This window comes from Prionailurus bengalensis, chromosome C2 (assembly GCF_016509475.1).
Source record: "Prionailurus bengalensis isolate Pbe53 chromosome C2, Fcat_Pben_1.1_paternal_pri, whole genome shotgun sequence".
Taxonomy (NCBI): domain Eukaryota; kingdom Metazoa; phylum Chordata; class Mammalia; order Carnivora; family Felidae; genus Prionailurus; species Prionailurus bengalensis.
In genome coordinates, this window is record NC_057350.1 from 56,287,109 (window position 1) to 56,302,152 (window position 15,044).

General features: G+C 38.3%; 1 protein-coding gene across 1 annotated transcript in view; it reads right to left on the minus strand.

Annotated features, from left to right (window-relative positions):
• MORC1 (MORC family CW-type zinc finger 1) overlaps positions 1-12,327 on the minus strand; it is a 149,709-nt gene extending 137,382 nt beyond the window's left edge. The window contains exons 1-3 of the mRNA XM_043594091.1: positions 12,224-12,327; positions 7,887-8,046; positions 5,845-5,950 (exon numbers count right to left, since the gene is read on the minus strand). Of these exons, the coding sequence (XP_043450026.1) occupies positions 5,845-5,950; positions 7,887-8,046; positions 12,224-12,325 (368 nt within the window). The 5' untranslated portion in view covers positions 12,326-12,327. The remainder of the gene's footprint in view (positions 1-5,844; positions 5,951-7,886; positions 8,047-12,223) is intronic.
• Positions 12,328-15,044: the final 2,717 nt, after the last annotated feature.

Genomic DNA, 15,044 nt, shown 5'->3' on the forward strand with positions numbered 1-15,044 from the left:
ATATTATGAGCCTAGAATATCTTATGATGCCAAAAAGTACAAAAATATTCAACACTGATGGTGATACATCAAAAGAACATAAGAGTCAGCCTGAATAGGCTCCCACTAGCCAAATCTAGGACAACTTTAGCCACAACGTTAATACTAATAGTGATAGATTATTACCCTTAAAAGGAATGCATGGGTCCCTACTGTGTGTAAAAAGAAGAGGGGCAGGATGAATGATAAAGTATGGTAGATTATCAACATCTAGGGAATCGGAGGGAAAGGTATACTACAATTCTTTGTAATATCTTTGCAACCCTGTTGGAAAGTCTAAATTATTTCAAAAGAAAAAGCTAAGAAGAAAAAAGTATGACTTCAATATAAACTGACAAGAACTGAAAAGTCTAGATGACACACTTCAATAAGCCCAAGTTGCAGAGTTATTTCTATAGTAGAAGAGAGATTGGAGGGGCAGGGGTAGAGAATGAGAAAGCACTGTTACACTGATTTGGGTATCTATGCACTTTTGAGAGGTTTTCAAGAAACTCATATTTATGTACCACTGGAGGCTCACCCCAACCTCTGCCCCAAAGATTACTGTTCCTGGACCAGGTGCTGGACCACCAGGTGGAAGAATGAGACACGGGAGAGAGTAAAGAAAACTAACACCTGGATCCAGGATTTTTTGGTGGCATATCTTATATGAAATTTCAAAACCTCAGTTCTGAAATTGTAATTCCATACTGGTGTCCACATAAAGAATTCTATGTCCTATGAATGAAATTTAAAACATCTAGATTAGAGAGTAATTCCATACCTGCCAAAGATAGACTCTCTGGATAAGGAATGCCGAAGGAGAATCCCAACCCTATGGATCTTGCACATTCCAGTTTACAGTAACCACCTGTGAGGCATTACAGGCACTGACATCTCAGAGCCATCTACCACCTGCCATCTTCCATTTGGTCAGTCCTACTGCATTTGGTCAATAGAGGTTCTCTGGCACCTGGGTGGCTCAGTGAGTTGAGTGTTCAACTCCTGATTTTGGCTCGGGTCATGAACTCACAGTTCGTAAGATCAAGCCCTGTGTTGATCTGTGCTGACGGCGTGGAGCCTGCTTGGGATTCTCTCTCTCCCTCTCTCTCTGCTCCTCCCCTGCTTGCACAAGCTCGCTCTCTCTCTCTCTCTCTCTCTCTCTCTCAAAATAAATAGGGGCACCTGGGTGGCTCAGTCGTTTAGGCGTCCGACTTTGGCTCAGGTCATGATCTCACAGTTCGTGAATTCAAGCCCCACATCGGACTCTATGCTGACAGCTCGGAGCCTGGAGCCTGCCTCGGATTCTGTGTCTTGTTCTATCTCTGACCCTCCCCCACTTGTGCTCTGTCTCTCAAAAATAAATAAAAATGTAAAAAAAAATGTTTTTAATAAATAAATAAACATTTAATAGAGGACCTCTGGAAATCACTCTGATTTTAATCATCTGTGTGATTGTGGCTAAAGGTTACTAACAGCCACCAGTCGGAAGGAGAGAACAAATTGACTTGATTTTGTTTTGACTACCTCAAAGGGGGAAGAAAAAAAAAAACTTAGTGGGGAAAAATCTGCAAGAGTTTGAGATGCAGGACTTGGTCCAGAGTTCCCAAAATTACAACATAAAACATGAATTAACAAACAAACATTGTCTAGGCTGGCCCTAAAGAAACATCTTGTTTTCTGTTATTACTTCACTACTCTTTTCATTAATATTCAGTATTCTCAGCCCTTCCCCTGCCTCTTTGTTGCAAACTCTTAACTTCCTTTTGATTTCTTACAAAGCTATTTTTCATGTTGTCTTCTACCCTTTTAGGGCACTTTGCCTAAGTTTAACATGGCAGATTCTTTCCCTGCAGATATAACCTACTTTCTGTATATCGTTATGTATGGAACTCTGTGATTCCCTGGCACTCCCCACATGTCACATTCACAGATTCAAATTCTGATTTAATATATCACACATTAAATGCAAACTTCTGCCTCATCTGATTCTGAAATTCTGAGATGACTTTTCTGTCTACATATTCTCTTTTAATGTAAGTAAAAACAGGCTGTCTTTAGACTCATGTTGCCAAAGCACATGCCACTGCCCATGTGCTTGAATATCACTCCTAATTAAATTTTAATGAGATTACTGTCATCTTAAAACAGGGCCCTGCTAAAGGTTGGATATACTTCTGTAGAGCCTCAGTGCAAAGCCAATAAAGGGTATTGATTGCAAAGTTTAAGACGAATATCAAATAGGGCGCCTGGCTGGCTCAGTCGATTAAGTGTCTGATTTCAGCCTAGGTCATGATCTTGCCGTTCCCGAGTTCGAGCCTCCTGTCGGACTCTGTGCTGACAGCTCAGAGCCTGGAGCCTGTCTGAGATTCTGTGTTTTCCTCTCTCTCTGCCCCTCCTCCAACTGCACTCTGTCTCTGTCTCTCAAAAATAAATAAACATTAAAAAATTAAAAAAAAAACCTGATATCAAATACTCACAAGAACTATATGAAAGTTCAGACACTTTGACTCAGTAGTTCCATTCCTGGGAGTTTGTCTTAAAAAAACAATTCAAAAGAATAAAAAAAAAATCCATCTGCATGAAAATGTTTACCTCAATATTATCCATAAATAATGTGAAACACTGGGACCAATGTTACTATCCAAAAATACAGAAATTGTTACGTAAATTATGATGAATCAATTTAATGGACTATTGTAAAACCACTTATCAAGAAATTATTATGAGACTTACCCAGACTACATAATAACGTAAGTTGAGAAGCAAATCATAAATGAAAAAGAAAAATGAGAAATTACACTTAAAAACACTAGAATTGAATAAAAATTATGATATACAAATCATTTTCTTTACAATTTTTTAAAATATCATTTCACTTTTGGGCAGCCTGGGTGGCTCAGTTGGGTAAGCCTCCAACTTTGGCTCAGCTCACGATCTCACAATTCACGAATTCGAGTCTCACATCGGGCTCTCTGCTGACAGCTCAGAGCCCAGAGCCTGTTATAGATTCTGTGTCTCCTCTCTCTGTGTCTCCCCTGCTCATTCTCTGTCTCTCTCTCTCAAAAATAAATAAACATTAAAAAGAAGGAAAGAAAGAAGGAAAGAAAGAAAGAAAGAGAAAAGAAAGGAAGGAAGGAAGGAAGGAAGGAAGGAAGGAAGGAAGGAAGGAAAGACACCCAAGGCACCTGGGTAGCTCAGTCGGGTAAGCCCCCAACTTTGGCTCAGGTCACAATCTCACAATTCGTGAATTTGAGCTCCACATTGGGCTCTCTGCTGTCATCACACAGTCTGCTCTGGATCCTCTGTCTTCCCTCTCTATCGGCCCCTCCTTCCCTCGTGTGTGTGTGTGTGTGTGTGTGTGTGTGTGTGTGTGTATTATATATTATATATATTTTTACAATAAACAAAATTGGAATAAAAAATAGTATCAGAAAAACCTCTTCTCCGAGACCAAAAAAAAAAAAAAAGCCTGAAAGCTTGAATTTTCCTATTTCTATGTAGAAAATTAAATTATTTTCAGAATCAGCAGGACCATACCATCTAAGACCAAAGGTGGAAATTGCATAGTTCCAAGGTTTGAGACTTGTTTTGAACAGAGGAAGAATCATGCTCAGTGGTTTAAGGGGACACAATAACCACAAGAAAAATGGCAAAGGAGTTATTATATTACAAACCACCTGTTCTGAAAACCAAGATTATGTAAACTGCACTTGTTTAGAAGTTCAAATAACAGAAGTCATAAGTGCAAGAGTCAGAAAAAGATCCATCTTTGACCAGAGTATTCTTTCAGCCACAAGAGTCCATGTTTTCCTAGTCCCTTAGTAAAGAGGATCTGGGTTAATGGTTAATGTCAGAGCCCACTGGCTTTTCAGAGGGGAAACCTATACATAATTACCCCCACCCCCGGAGGTGATACTGCTGTCCCTCCTTGGCACTATCATGAAACTCATATCAGAAACCATGAAATAGAGAGCGCCCCTGGTACAGAAATGACATCTCCTCTTTACAACAACCCAGCCTCATCAAAATGCCCCCACCTATCTTTAAAAAGCTTTTCTTGTGATTAAACTACGAAAAATGTTGAAAAACCAAACAAACAAACAAAGCCAATGTGGTCAATGTTCCTAAATTAAACTGTACGTACCCTGGGTCTGACACATTTTCATTTTGTGATTAATTGCTTAAATGACTTAAGAAGCTTCTGACTTCATTAAACCATCTGGAAACAGTAAGAACTTTTTCCCAAAGAATTAGCTGTCAAATTATTCCTCTAATAATTTTATTTGTTTCCTGACGCTAGTGTCGAAATGCCAAGGCACTCTGACAGATAACTGCTTGAAAATTTAGTCCCAAAGCTTTTAAGTAGCATGAGATATTGGTTCTGGAAGCAGCTGTTAAGCAGAAAGGTAGGGTCAGCAGGAAAGGGGGAGATGGTAATGGACGTGCCAGTAACAGTTCTGGGCCTCCTTTCTGATCTTGGCGTATTAATACTGCCAAAAGGGTTCCCAGCATTTGTATAACAATAAAGAAGCTGGATTTTTTTTTCCAAGACAAAAACCCTTCATTTCTGTGTAAATTAAGAATTACACATTTTAGAATGAAATAAGAAAAATATAAAACATAAAAAAAACTTTAAGTAGAAAAGATCATCTAAAAGCATTATCAAACACTAAATTTTCTAACTGGGGAAGGGGTTTTCAAATTTCACCTCAAAGACAAAACAAAAATAGGTTCTTTATTAAGTTTATGTATTTCCTTGGGTCTCAATATCTTAGTCTAAAATTGCACTGCCCAATATGGTAGCTATTGGCCATGCTAGAAAACTGCTCCAAATTGATACATGCTATGTGTACAAAACACACACTAGATTTCAAGGATTTAGCAGGAAAAAAAGTATAAAATGTCTCATTAATATTTTTCATATTAAAATTATAATTTATATATACCAGATTAAATAAAACATTATTAAAATTAATTTGACCTCTTTCTTTTTACCTTTCCTAACGTGGCTACTAGAAAATTTAAGATTTCATATATGCTTCATATTTGCTGCTCTCATTATATTTGCACCAAACATCAGTATTTAAAATGAATCAGATTGAATTTAACTCTTTCAAAATCCCTTGTAACTCTAGAGTTCTGACACTAAGAAACTGCATGTTCAAGCTGATAAGTTTCAAATACAAAGTTACTTTGGAGAAACTTAGGTTTGGTCACTGTTGCATTATTTCTCCACAATTTTCATTCATGCTCCCCAATCCTTCCTTATTCTGTTTCATATAGATTCCTAATAGCCAAGGAAAATGAATGTGTCAATTTATTTACTTACAAACTGCAAGCGTGAAGTTCATAAGGCCATTATTAATTATCGGTTGGTTATATTTCTTTTTGCTCCACACCATACTGATGCCCATTTTTCATGATATGTAACGAATAATGAACTCTGTTTTCTTCAGTTTTAATATTCATAAAATAAGAGTTTCAGAATTAGAGAAGCTTAAAGGTGTTATTCCAGTGGTTCCAAAATGTGCTGCCACCTCGAAATCACCTGGGCAACATGTGAAAAATATTGACTCCTATGCCTGATATCTGGAGATTCTGACTCAGCAACGTCTGGGATAAGACAAGATCCTATACTTAAGAAGCTCTCTGGGTCCCTCAGAGGGTGAGCCAGGTTTGGGAATCAATGGTCCAGCCTAACTCTCTTCATCTGTAACTGGGGTAAAATGAGTTATCTCAGTGCTAAGGCCCAGTGGCCTCAGACATAGGACCAGGATACTGCCATTATTGAGAGACATTCTGTCAAACACACATACTACTCACTCCTCAAGAGCCCCAGCCATCAGCATATCTTCCTTGTCAGTCTTAACATCCAACTCTGGCTCTCCGCTAAGCAAAAGCTTCAAGTTATAAATAACCAGCAAAGTACCTAGTAGAAAAAAGGATATTTGCCTTGTCAGTATTGTAACAACACCAAATATGAGTCATAGTGGTATTATCTCATCTATGGAATTAAGCCTGCTCTAGACCAAATTTCCTTCAATACTTCAGTAAATAATACGCTTGGATAAGTTCCAAGATGTACGTCTTACAGCACATTCCACTTTCTTCCACAGTGTTGAGTTTCTACGGGCAAGTGTTTATTCCTATTCAATTCATTGTAAGTCTCTCAACGTGGATTCTTAAACTTTGGCACTTTTTTCATAATTTGCATTATGAAAATAGTTGGAGGAGTCTGAGCTAAATTTGTATTATAGGTAAATCTCTCGTTGGTGGAACTGAAACCATTGCACATAAAAACAAAGATGAGTTTTAAAAATTTGTACAAATATGAAGAATTGCTTTTAGACCCTATAATAGGCATTGGCAAACTTTTTCTGCAAAGGGCCAGATAATAAACATTTCAGGCTTTGCAGGCTGTACGGTCTCTGTGACAACTACTCACAATTCAAGTCCACCACTGCGGCATGAAAACTGCCATAGAGAATACATAAATGAATGAATTTAGCTGTGCTCCAATAAAACTTTATTTATAAAAACACATATGGGGCTGGATTTGACCTGCAGGTCACAGTTTTCTGACCCCTGCTCTAAAGCATAGTTAACAAAAAAAATCCCAATTCTTTACAAAGTTGATTGTGATATAAAGACAAACAAGACTGTCAGAGAAATTAAAAAAACAGCCAATTACACTTTTCCTGGTAGTACTAAGACACAAGAGAGAACAAACAGCATGGTGATGAAAATTGCCTGTGTCTAAATCCTGGATCAATCATTTATTTACCAATGCAATGACCTCAGATAAATTTCCTAACCTCTTTGAATCTAATTTTTCCAATCTACACAATGGAGTTCATGAGGCACCTAAAGCATAGAGTTGTTTTGAGAATTAAATGCATTAATATTTATAAGGTGTTTAGAAAAATGTTCAAGAAATAGTATACCTTTCATTAGTATTTACGTGAGTATTTCAAAATTAAAAGTTGACCAACACTGGGTTCTATTCCTGAAACTAATACTACAAGGTATGCTAATGAACTTGAAGTTAAATAATTTTTTTAAAGTCAACCAACAAATCACATTAGCTCCCCTTAAAATGTATCACGTATACATTAATAACATTAATATTTATTAAGTTGCCACTAGTTTTCCTCTAAGACAAAAGGGAGAGAGTGACAAAAAATACCATTTTTAAACAAAATGCCACAAATTCGGGAAGAAATTTTGAGGGCAATACAAGCCAACTCAGAAACAAATCTCTCAGAATTTCACTATATACATTACATAAATCAAGGAGTTGCAGAAAGGAAAATGCACACAGCTTTCTCTAGAGTAGATTCTTCTTGTTTCTAGATAGTAAAGGTAGAAGTTTGGAGAATGAGTGGCACTGGAAAATGTTAGTAGACACATAAATACAGAAATACAGAAAGCTCTGTTCATCTGGAACATGAAGCTTTTACTAACTCTCTGCCACAGAAACCTAGACTCATTGGTTTCTAAGCTGCTAACTCTCTTACAAAACTCTCCTCTAACCTTAGACGCTGCGGTAAGCATCTCCTAACTCTGCTATCTGGTGCAGGGACTATGTATTCCCTGTGGTCACACACTATGTCATCCTCTTCACATCCAGAGTTCCCCAAGCTCAGGCAAGTACAAATCTTTCTCCCAGCGTCAGGCATTTAGAGCTATTCATGTCTGGATTCACTTAAGACAAAATTCATATGGATAAAATGAATGACTGTGCCCATGAGAGATCCTGAATGGTATTATAAATAGAAAAAATACAAAAGTACATGTAAAGTATCTTTCCAAAGGCAGTAAAAGCAAATACTTCTACCAAGATTTCAGAATTTTGGTGATCTTACCACATTTCCCATAGATCATATCAAACTGCTGCATCAATTCAGCTTCATTTCTAAATGGAGAGTACTTAAAAATTATAGACAACTCTGTTGAGAATTTTTGAGGATCATCTGTAACAGATTCTCTGGTTCTTGTTAACCAGGAAGGTATTGGAACCACAACCTGTAAAAAACACACACATCAGTTTACTATGAAATACACAAATACAAACCATCATCCTTCCGTCTGTTCCTAATTCAGTCCATTCCTCATCTAGCCAAATTGGAAAACATGAAATTGAAAGTTTATTTCCCCCTTGTATTCTAGTTTTATAAAGAAGAGACACATAACAATTATGTACACTCAGAGTTGTGTTCTAAAATGCTCCATTGTAGAATGTGGGGACAGATGGAGTCTGCTTCGGCCCACTAATGAAATATGGGTAGGGTGGCAGAGGGAACAACGGTACTGACACTTCAGAAGTTGAAAAGTACATGACAGCATATCCAGGAAAGCCGATCAGAGGCCCATGCCAGAAGAGAAAAACAGCCTGTTTACAATTCAGAACACCGTAAAAGGCTCAGAGACTGATGGCATGAGTTAACTGTGGAGGTGAGATACAGAGGGAAGAGCCAGAAGTAGCATCCCGATCCCCATCTGCCACTAGCTCTCCCAATTCCACAGAGACTGGATGCTTTTTCTCTAGAAAGAGTAGAACAAGCTATTTCTGGATTAGAGGATATGTCAGGCACAATGATCAGGGGGACCATACTGAGATCAGAGGGGTCGAAGTACACATACTGAGTGCTGAGAACCCAGGCCTCCTCTCTCATTTGGGTCCCCCAAAGATGTCAGGTAGGCCTTCAGGCAGAAGACTGTAGGAGTTTTCCTGGAGAAATCGGACTAGCCCAGAAGGAAAAACATCTAGAAAATTACATTGAGGGTTTCGCAATCATACAGCTCAGCTAGACCACTCTCACAGAGCTTTCAATCCACATTTTATTGGACTACTCTTTAAAGTAGTACTCCAATATGGAGTACTACTCCAATATGATAAATACAGACCAAATAAGCACAAATAAAGCAACTCAGTGGAAACAAAAACTGTATGAGGAAGATGAACATTTCAGAGGAAAAAATAAATAAATCATTGTTAATATCTTCACAATGCTAAAAGGAAAAATACTGTATCCATGAAGCAAAACTATAGATCTTTAAAAAGGAATATTAAGAGAATTTAAAACATTTGTTGGAAATGAAGAATATGATTACAGAAAAAAATTTCTATGACAAGGTTAGAAGATAAATGTTAGGAAATCTCCCAGGAAACAAAACAAAAATATAAACAACAGAAAACAGGAGAGAAAAGATAAGAAAATTAAAGAACCAGTTCAGATGCAACAGAAGTTGCAGAAGGAGAGGAAAGGGAATACGAATGGAAGAAAAATGATTAACTTTACAGAAAAATATCCCCAAATTGAACAACACGTGATTCTTTTTTTTTTTTTAATTTTTTTTTTCAACGTTTATTTATTTTTGGGACAGAGAGAGACAGAGCATGAACGGGGGAGGGGCAGAGAGAGAGGGAGACACAGAATCGGAAACAGGCTCCAGGCTCTAAGCCATCAGCCCAGAGCCCGACACGGGGCTCGAACTCACGGACCGTGAGATCGTGACCTGGCTGAAGTCGGACGCTTAACCGACTGCGCCACCCAGGCGCCCCGAACAACACGTGTTTCTAGATTGAAAATGCCCAACAAGCAACCAGCACAATGGATGCAAATAGACTGGCCCAAAAAGCAAAATACTTAAATCAGAACACTGGAGACAAACAAGATTCTACTGACTTCAAAATGTACAAGGGGAGATAAGAGTCAGAAACAAGATTCAGAAATTTAAATGGCTTCGGACTTCTCAATAATAACGCTGGAAATAAGATATTGGAGCAAGGCTTTCAAATTCCTGAGGGAAAATTCACTCCAACCTACAAATAACACCAAGCCAAATTACCACTAAATGTTCAGATAGAATAAAAATATTTTCATGCATGTAAGGTCTCAAAATACTTGACCTTTCATGTACCCTTGTTAAGAAAACTCATGGAGGGCACCTGGGTGGCTCGTTGGTTAAGTGTCAGACTTCGGCTCAGGTCATGATCTCACAGTCTGTGGGTTCAAGTTCCATGTCAGGCTCTGTGCTGACAGCTCAGAGCCTGGAGCCTGCTTCAGATCCTGTGTCTTCCTCTCTCTCTGCCCCTACCCCGCACGCTCTCTCTCTCTCAAAAATAAATAAATAGAAAAAAAAAAAAGAAAAGAAAACTCATGCAGGATATGGTCTCAAGGACAGATGATGGGAGCGATCAGAGCACCAGCTGTGGAGAGCAGGAGTGAGGGGGAGTGCATCAGAAGACTCCAGAACAGAGTCTTCAGTAGGTGGGACTAAGAAGAGTACAGGAGACTGGGGTTAAGATAGCGATAAAGACAGAAAACCAAGAGAATATTCAGTGACAGTGTTAAGAACATAGAACATTAAGCAGACAATTATTAATTCCAGGAAAAATGAAAAATCATGCAGGTAAAGGAAAAAATAGTTCATGACATGGTTATAGTTGTGAAAAGTGGTTCTGGTCTTAAAACGTAAATATCAAACATTAGCATAAGTGAAATTACAATGGAGCTACGTTGAGGGTGGAGAATTGGGATGGTATGTATGTGTGATATAAACAGAGGAAAAAATATATATAAATCCTTTTGTAATGAGCAGTTAATAGATAATACCTACATCAAACCAAGAAGTAGTAATACAAGTAATACAAGTAGTAATACAAGTAATACAAGTAATACAAGTAGTAATACAAGTAATACAAGTACAAGTAATACAAGTAATACAAATACAATACGAGTAATACAAGTAATACAAGGATCTCTTATATAGAGATATTAAGGAAAATATTGAAAAACTCTGCTCATACTCTTGAAAGAGACAGCCTCTGTAGTACTGGAAATGGGAAAGGGTTGCTGGTTTTAGTTTTTAAAAAAAGGAAATGGGCCATCTTAGGAAAGCTGTAACCTCAGCTTTGGTCAATTTTCCATGCCTTTACATACATCAAGTACAACATAAATGCTTAAAGCATTGCTTTTCCTCATTACCAGTCTCTCACTCAACTACTCCCTATTGCCTATAGACTGTTCCTTATCCAGCCCCACTCCACCACTGCCAGTGGGCATGCCATGCTCCTCATATCTCCACACTGCCCTTCAAAACCCCAGTACTCATCTCCAGGTCTGAGAGTTGCTCCCATTTCTCTCCACGTATCAGCCCTTCCAGCTGCAAGTGGAAGTCTCTCCACAAAACCCTCACTGACCAATCAAGGCTCTCTATACCATTGTTTCTGACAATTTTGTTAATGGCAGAAATGCATACTCACTGAACAGCTTTCTTTTTTTTTTTTTTTTAACTTTTTTAATTTTTTTATTTTTGAGACAGAGAGAGACAGAGCATGAACGGGGGAGGGTCAGAGAGAGGGAGACACAGAATCTGAAACAGGCTCCGGGCTCTGAGCTGTCAGCACAGAGCCTGACGCGGGGCTTGAACTCACGGACCGCGAGATCATGACCTGAGCTGAAGTCGGCCGCCTAACCGACTGAGCCACCCAGGCGCCCCCAGCTTTCTTTTTAAACATTCTCATTGTGTCATGTATCCAATTCACATGTGTCTGCCTACATTTTGTGACAAGGCTATCTTATTTTGTGATCACTTTGATGATCAGATGATCTTCTGCTGGTGTCCTACCTTCCACAGGGAAGGTATCTGTGCCAGGCAGTTCCTTAACCTATATTTGCTGTATGGAATTACAACTGACATTCTGAACAGTAAAACCCAGACATTGCAAATTAATAAGGCATATCTAGGTCATCAAATGGAGTTGAAATTATAGTCACTAGGGTTACAGTTTTAAGTCTATTTTTCACCCAATTTCTTTAGATTTTGTATTCCAAGTCTTTTAATCCAATACTCATTTTAAAATGATCATTTATGGCACAAGTGGTGGAAATGTTTTGCAGGCTCCCAAAATCTCACTGTGCCAAAAGGAGCCTCTTACTCTGGGAGATTCAGGTACATGGATAATGAAAATTAAGTTCTGAAAACTGCCTAGGAGTTAAAAACCCACTCAAGAAAAGTCCATAGGACAGGCTTCCAATGACCCCAGATTGTTGAGCCACCCTCTATCCATTTCCCAAATACGTTCCTAACTTCTAAATCATAATCAGAAAAGAACCATTGTAGCCTTCACCTCCTGAGATGGCAAATGAAAACAACACCGTTACCGTGGGAACCAAAAGAAAATCTAAATTCTTACCTCACTAAGACCTTCTCTTTCACAAAATGTCTGAGAAAAAAACACACAGGTCATCGTTTCTTCCTTCTTTGTAAAAAGAATAAAGTCTTTTCCAATCCTCATGGATCCACTATATAAAAAAATCAAGAATATACTGGTTTACATCTCATATACGAAAAAGAAGAAATAGGTGGGCATGAAACTATGCAGTGTAATGAATTGTTCTTTCATAGAAGTAACTCCACTGTTTTGTTGACCCATCACCAAATGGGAACAAATGCTTTTTTCTCAAAGTAGAGCAGATGCATTTGAACTAATCTAGCCCTACACCCTTGCTTGAAACATGACTGCTAGAAATAAGGTACTGTTCAGGACTCAAGAAAAGAAGAATCATCTGTCCCTGGCAGGTGCCACACAGGTGGCATATTTTCTTGTCCTCATATTCTCTTGTCCTCATCTTGCATTGAGACTGGTTAATAAAATAAGCTGTGGACACATATTCACCTACACTAACACATGCTCTGAGAACAAAAGAACACAGAAATTAAGTGAAACTCTGAAGTACAGAGCTGGTCCTTCAATAATACCTAAAAGACAATTCATCACCTATCTGAGAATTAAATTTAAAAATGTTGTAGGGGTGCCTGGGTGGCTCAGTCATTAAGGGTCCAAGCCTTGATCTCGGCTCAGGTCATGATCTCATGGTTTGTAAGTTCGAGCCCTGCATCAGGCTCTGCGCTGACAGCATGAAGCCTGCCTGAGATTCTGTCTCTCCCTCTCTCTGCTACCCTCTTCTCTCAAAATAAATAAATAAACTTTAAAAATAAAAATCTTGTAAAGATCCAAGTCAGTTATAGGTATGGAAATCCCAAAACAAAGTAGGATTCTCAAGTTTATATATGTATTTTTTAATTTTTATTTATATATAACATTTATATAAATATGAAATATAAATATATATATATGTATACACACACATACATACATATATATTTTTTAAAGTTTGTTCCCAATATCAATAACACATGCCCTAAAGGAAAACAATTTCTGGGGCACCTGGGTGGTTCAGTCAGTTAAATGTCCAACTTTGGCTCAGGTCATGATCTCATGGTTCATGAGTTCTAGCCCCGCATTGGGATCTCTGCTCTCAGCACAGAGCCTGCTTTGGATCCTCTGTCTCCCTCTCTCTACCGCTCCCTGCCTTGCTGTTTCTCTCTCTCTCTCTCTCTCTCTCTCTCTCTCTCTCTCTCTCAAAAATAAATAAATATTTTTTTTTTGAAAAAGGAAAACAATTTCTCACCTTTTAAGACCATTACCATATTGTCCAATAAACTTCAAGGTTGATGACCGTTTCTTAGATGTTCCAAAGTAAATGATATCTGAAGCCTCCTCTGTAATTGAGAAAGACATTTAAGTGGTTAGGAATTATGAATCATTGACACTGGCCAGAGGTCCAGTTGTCAGGATGTCACACATATCTCAAGACATTAGAACAAATCCACATCTCTTGGGTCAGTCCAGAGACAAGGATCCTTGTCAGGCTCCATGATCCCTGCCCAGGATCTCAAGTGCAATATGTTGATGGTCAGACAGACCTAGCCATATGACTTTGGGTACACAGAGCTTAAACTCTTAGTCTTAACTTCCTCGTCTCTAAAAGGGAACTGTTAATACCTATGTTAGAGCTGTTGATGAAGATAAATATATTAAATGAGATTATCTACATGTGAAACCCTGATACAATGCACACTACCTGTTAAGTGCGAGTAAAAGTGTTATAATTATTTGTACCACTACTAATTTTCCACGAATTTGACTCTTACCTGGCCCCAGGTAAGACTGAGAAGGGCAGAATGGCTTCTGGTCTGATACTACCTGAGGAAAAAGGGCTACTTGTTTCAGACTCTCATAGTTATTCTCCAGATCTCTCCAGGGCATTCTGGAATTCTAGAGAAGAATCCTCTGAACTTCAAGGAGTTTATGTAACCTGCTCAAGGTTAAACAGCTGATAGATGTTACTGTAAGGGTAATAGTACAGAGTTACCAGAGACCATATTCTGTGGTTTTCAAAGCACACTTCACAGACTCCCATGTATGGTGGGGCCAGAGTTCTGGGCACAGGTATAGAACAATGACATGACCCCTGTCCACAATAACTTTATGTCATGGCAGGAGAAACAGATTAAAAGAAGCAAATAAATAAGACCATTTATGAGAGTATTAGGTAAAGAAAATAAAACCAGGTTAATGTGATAGAGAATTAAAAGGAATGTGGCCCTCAGAAGGAATGATCAGGGAAGGCCTCTTTCCTAAGGTGACATCTGAGATGAGATTCAAGTGAAGAGCCAGCAGGTGTAGTTGGAATGCTATAAACAAGGGAGACAGAGACGTGAGAATTGATCAAAGAGGTAGACAAAGGTCAAATAATTCAAGAAACCAGAAGCATTATTGGGGAGTATAAATTTTACCCCAAAGTAACGAAAAAGCACTATGGGTTTTAAGCAAGGGAATTATATGATGTGATTTATATTAAAAGATAACAAATACCCTCAGGATTGCTATGTGAGGAATGGACTTAATGGGGCAGGACCAGAAGTGAAGGGGTGGAAGCTACTGCAGTTACTTCCATGGATCAAGGTTGATCCAGATCAGTTTGGGCCACAAAGTCTATTTTCAGTCATCAGATAAATTCTTCCTTCTAACTTACTATTTGATTTCCAATCAATGTTAACAAAGAATTGGTCTCTCAACACTAGTGGGCTTTTAAAAATACTACTGCATACGTCAACTGAAGTTTGAGTTCCTTCTAAAAATCTGAGTATTTGCCACTTCCCTGTGTTTT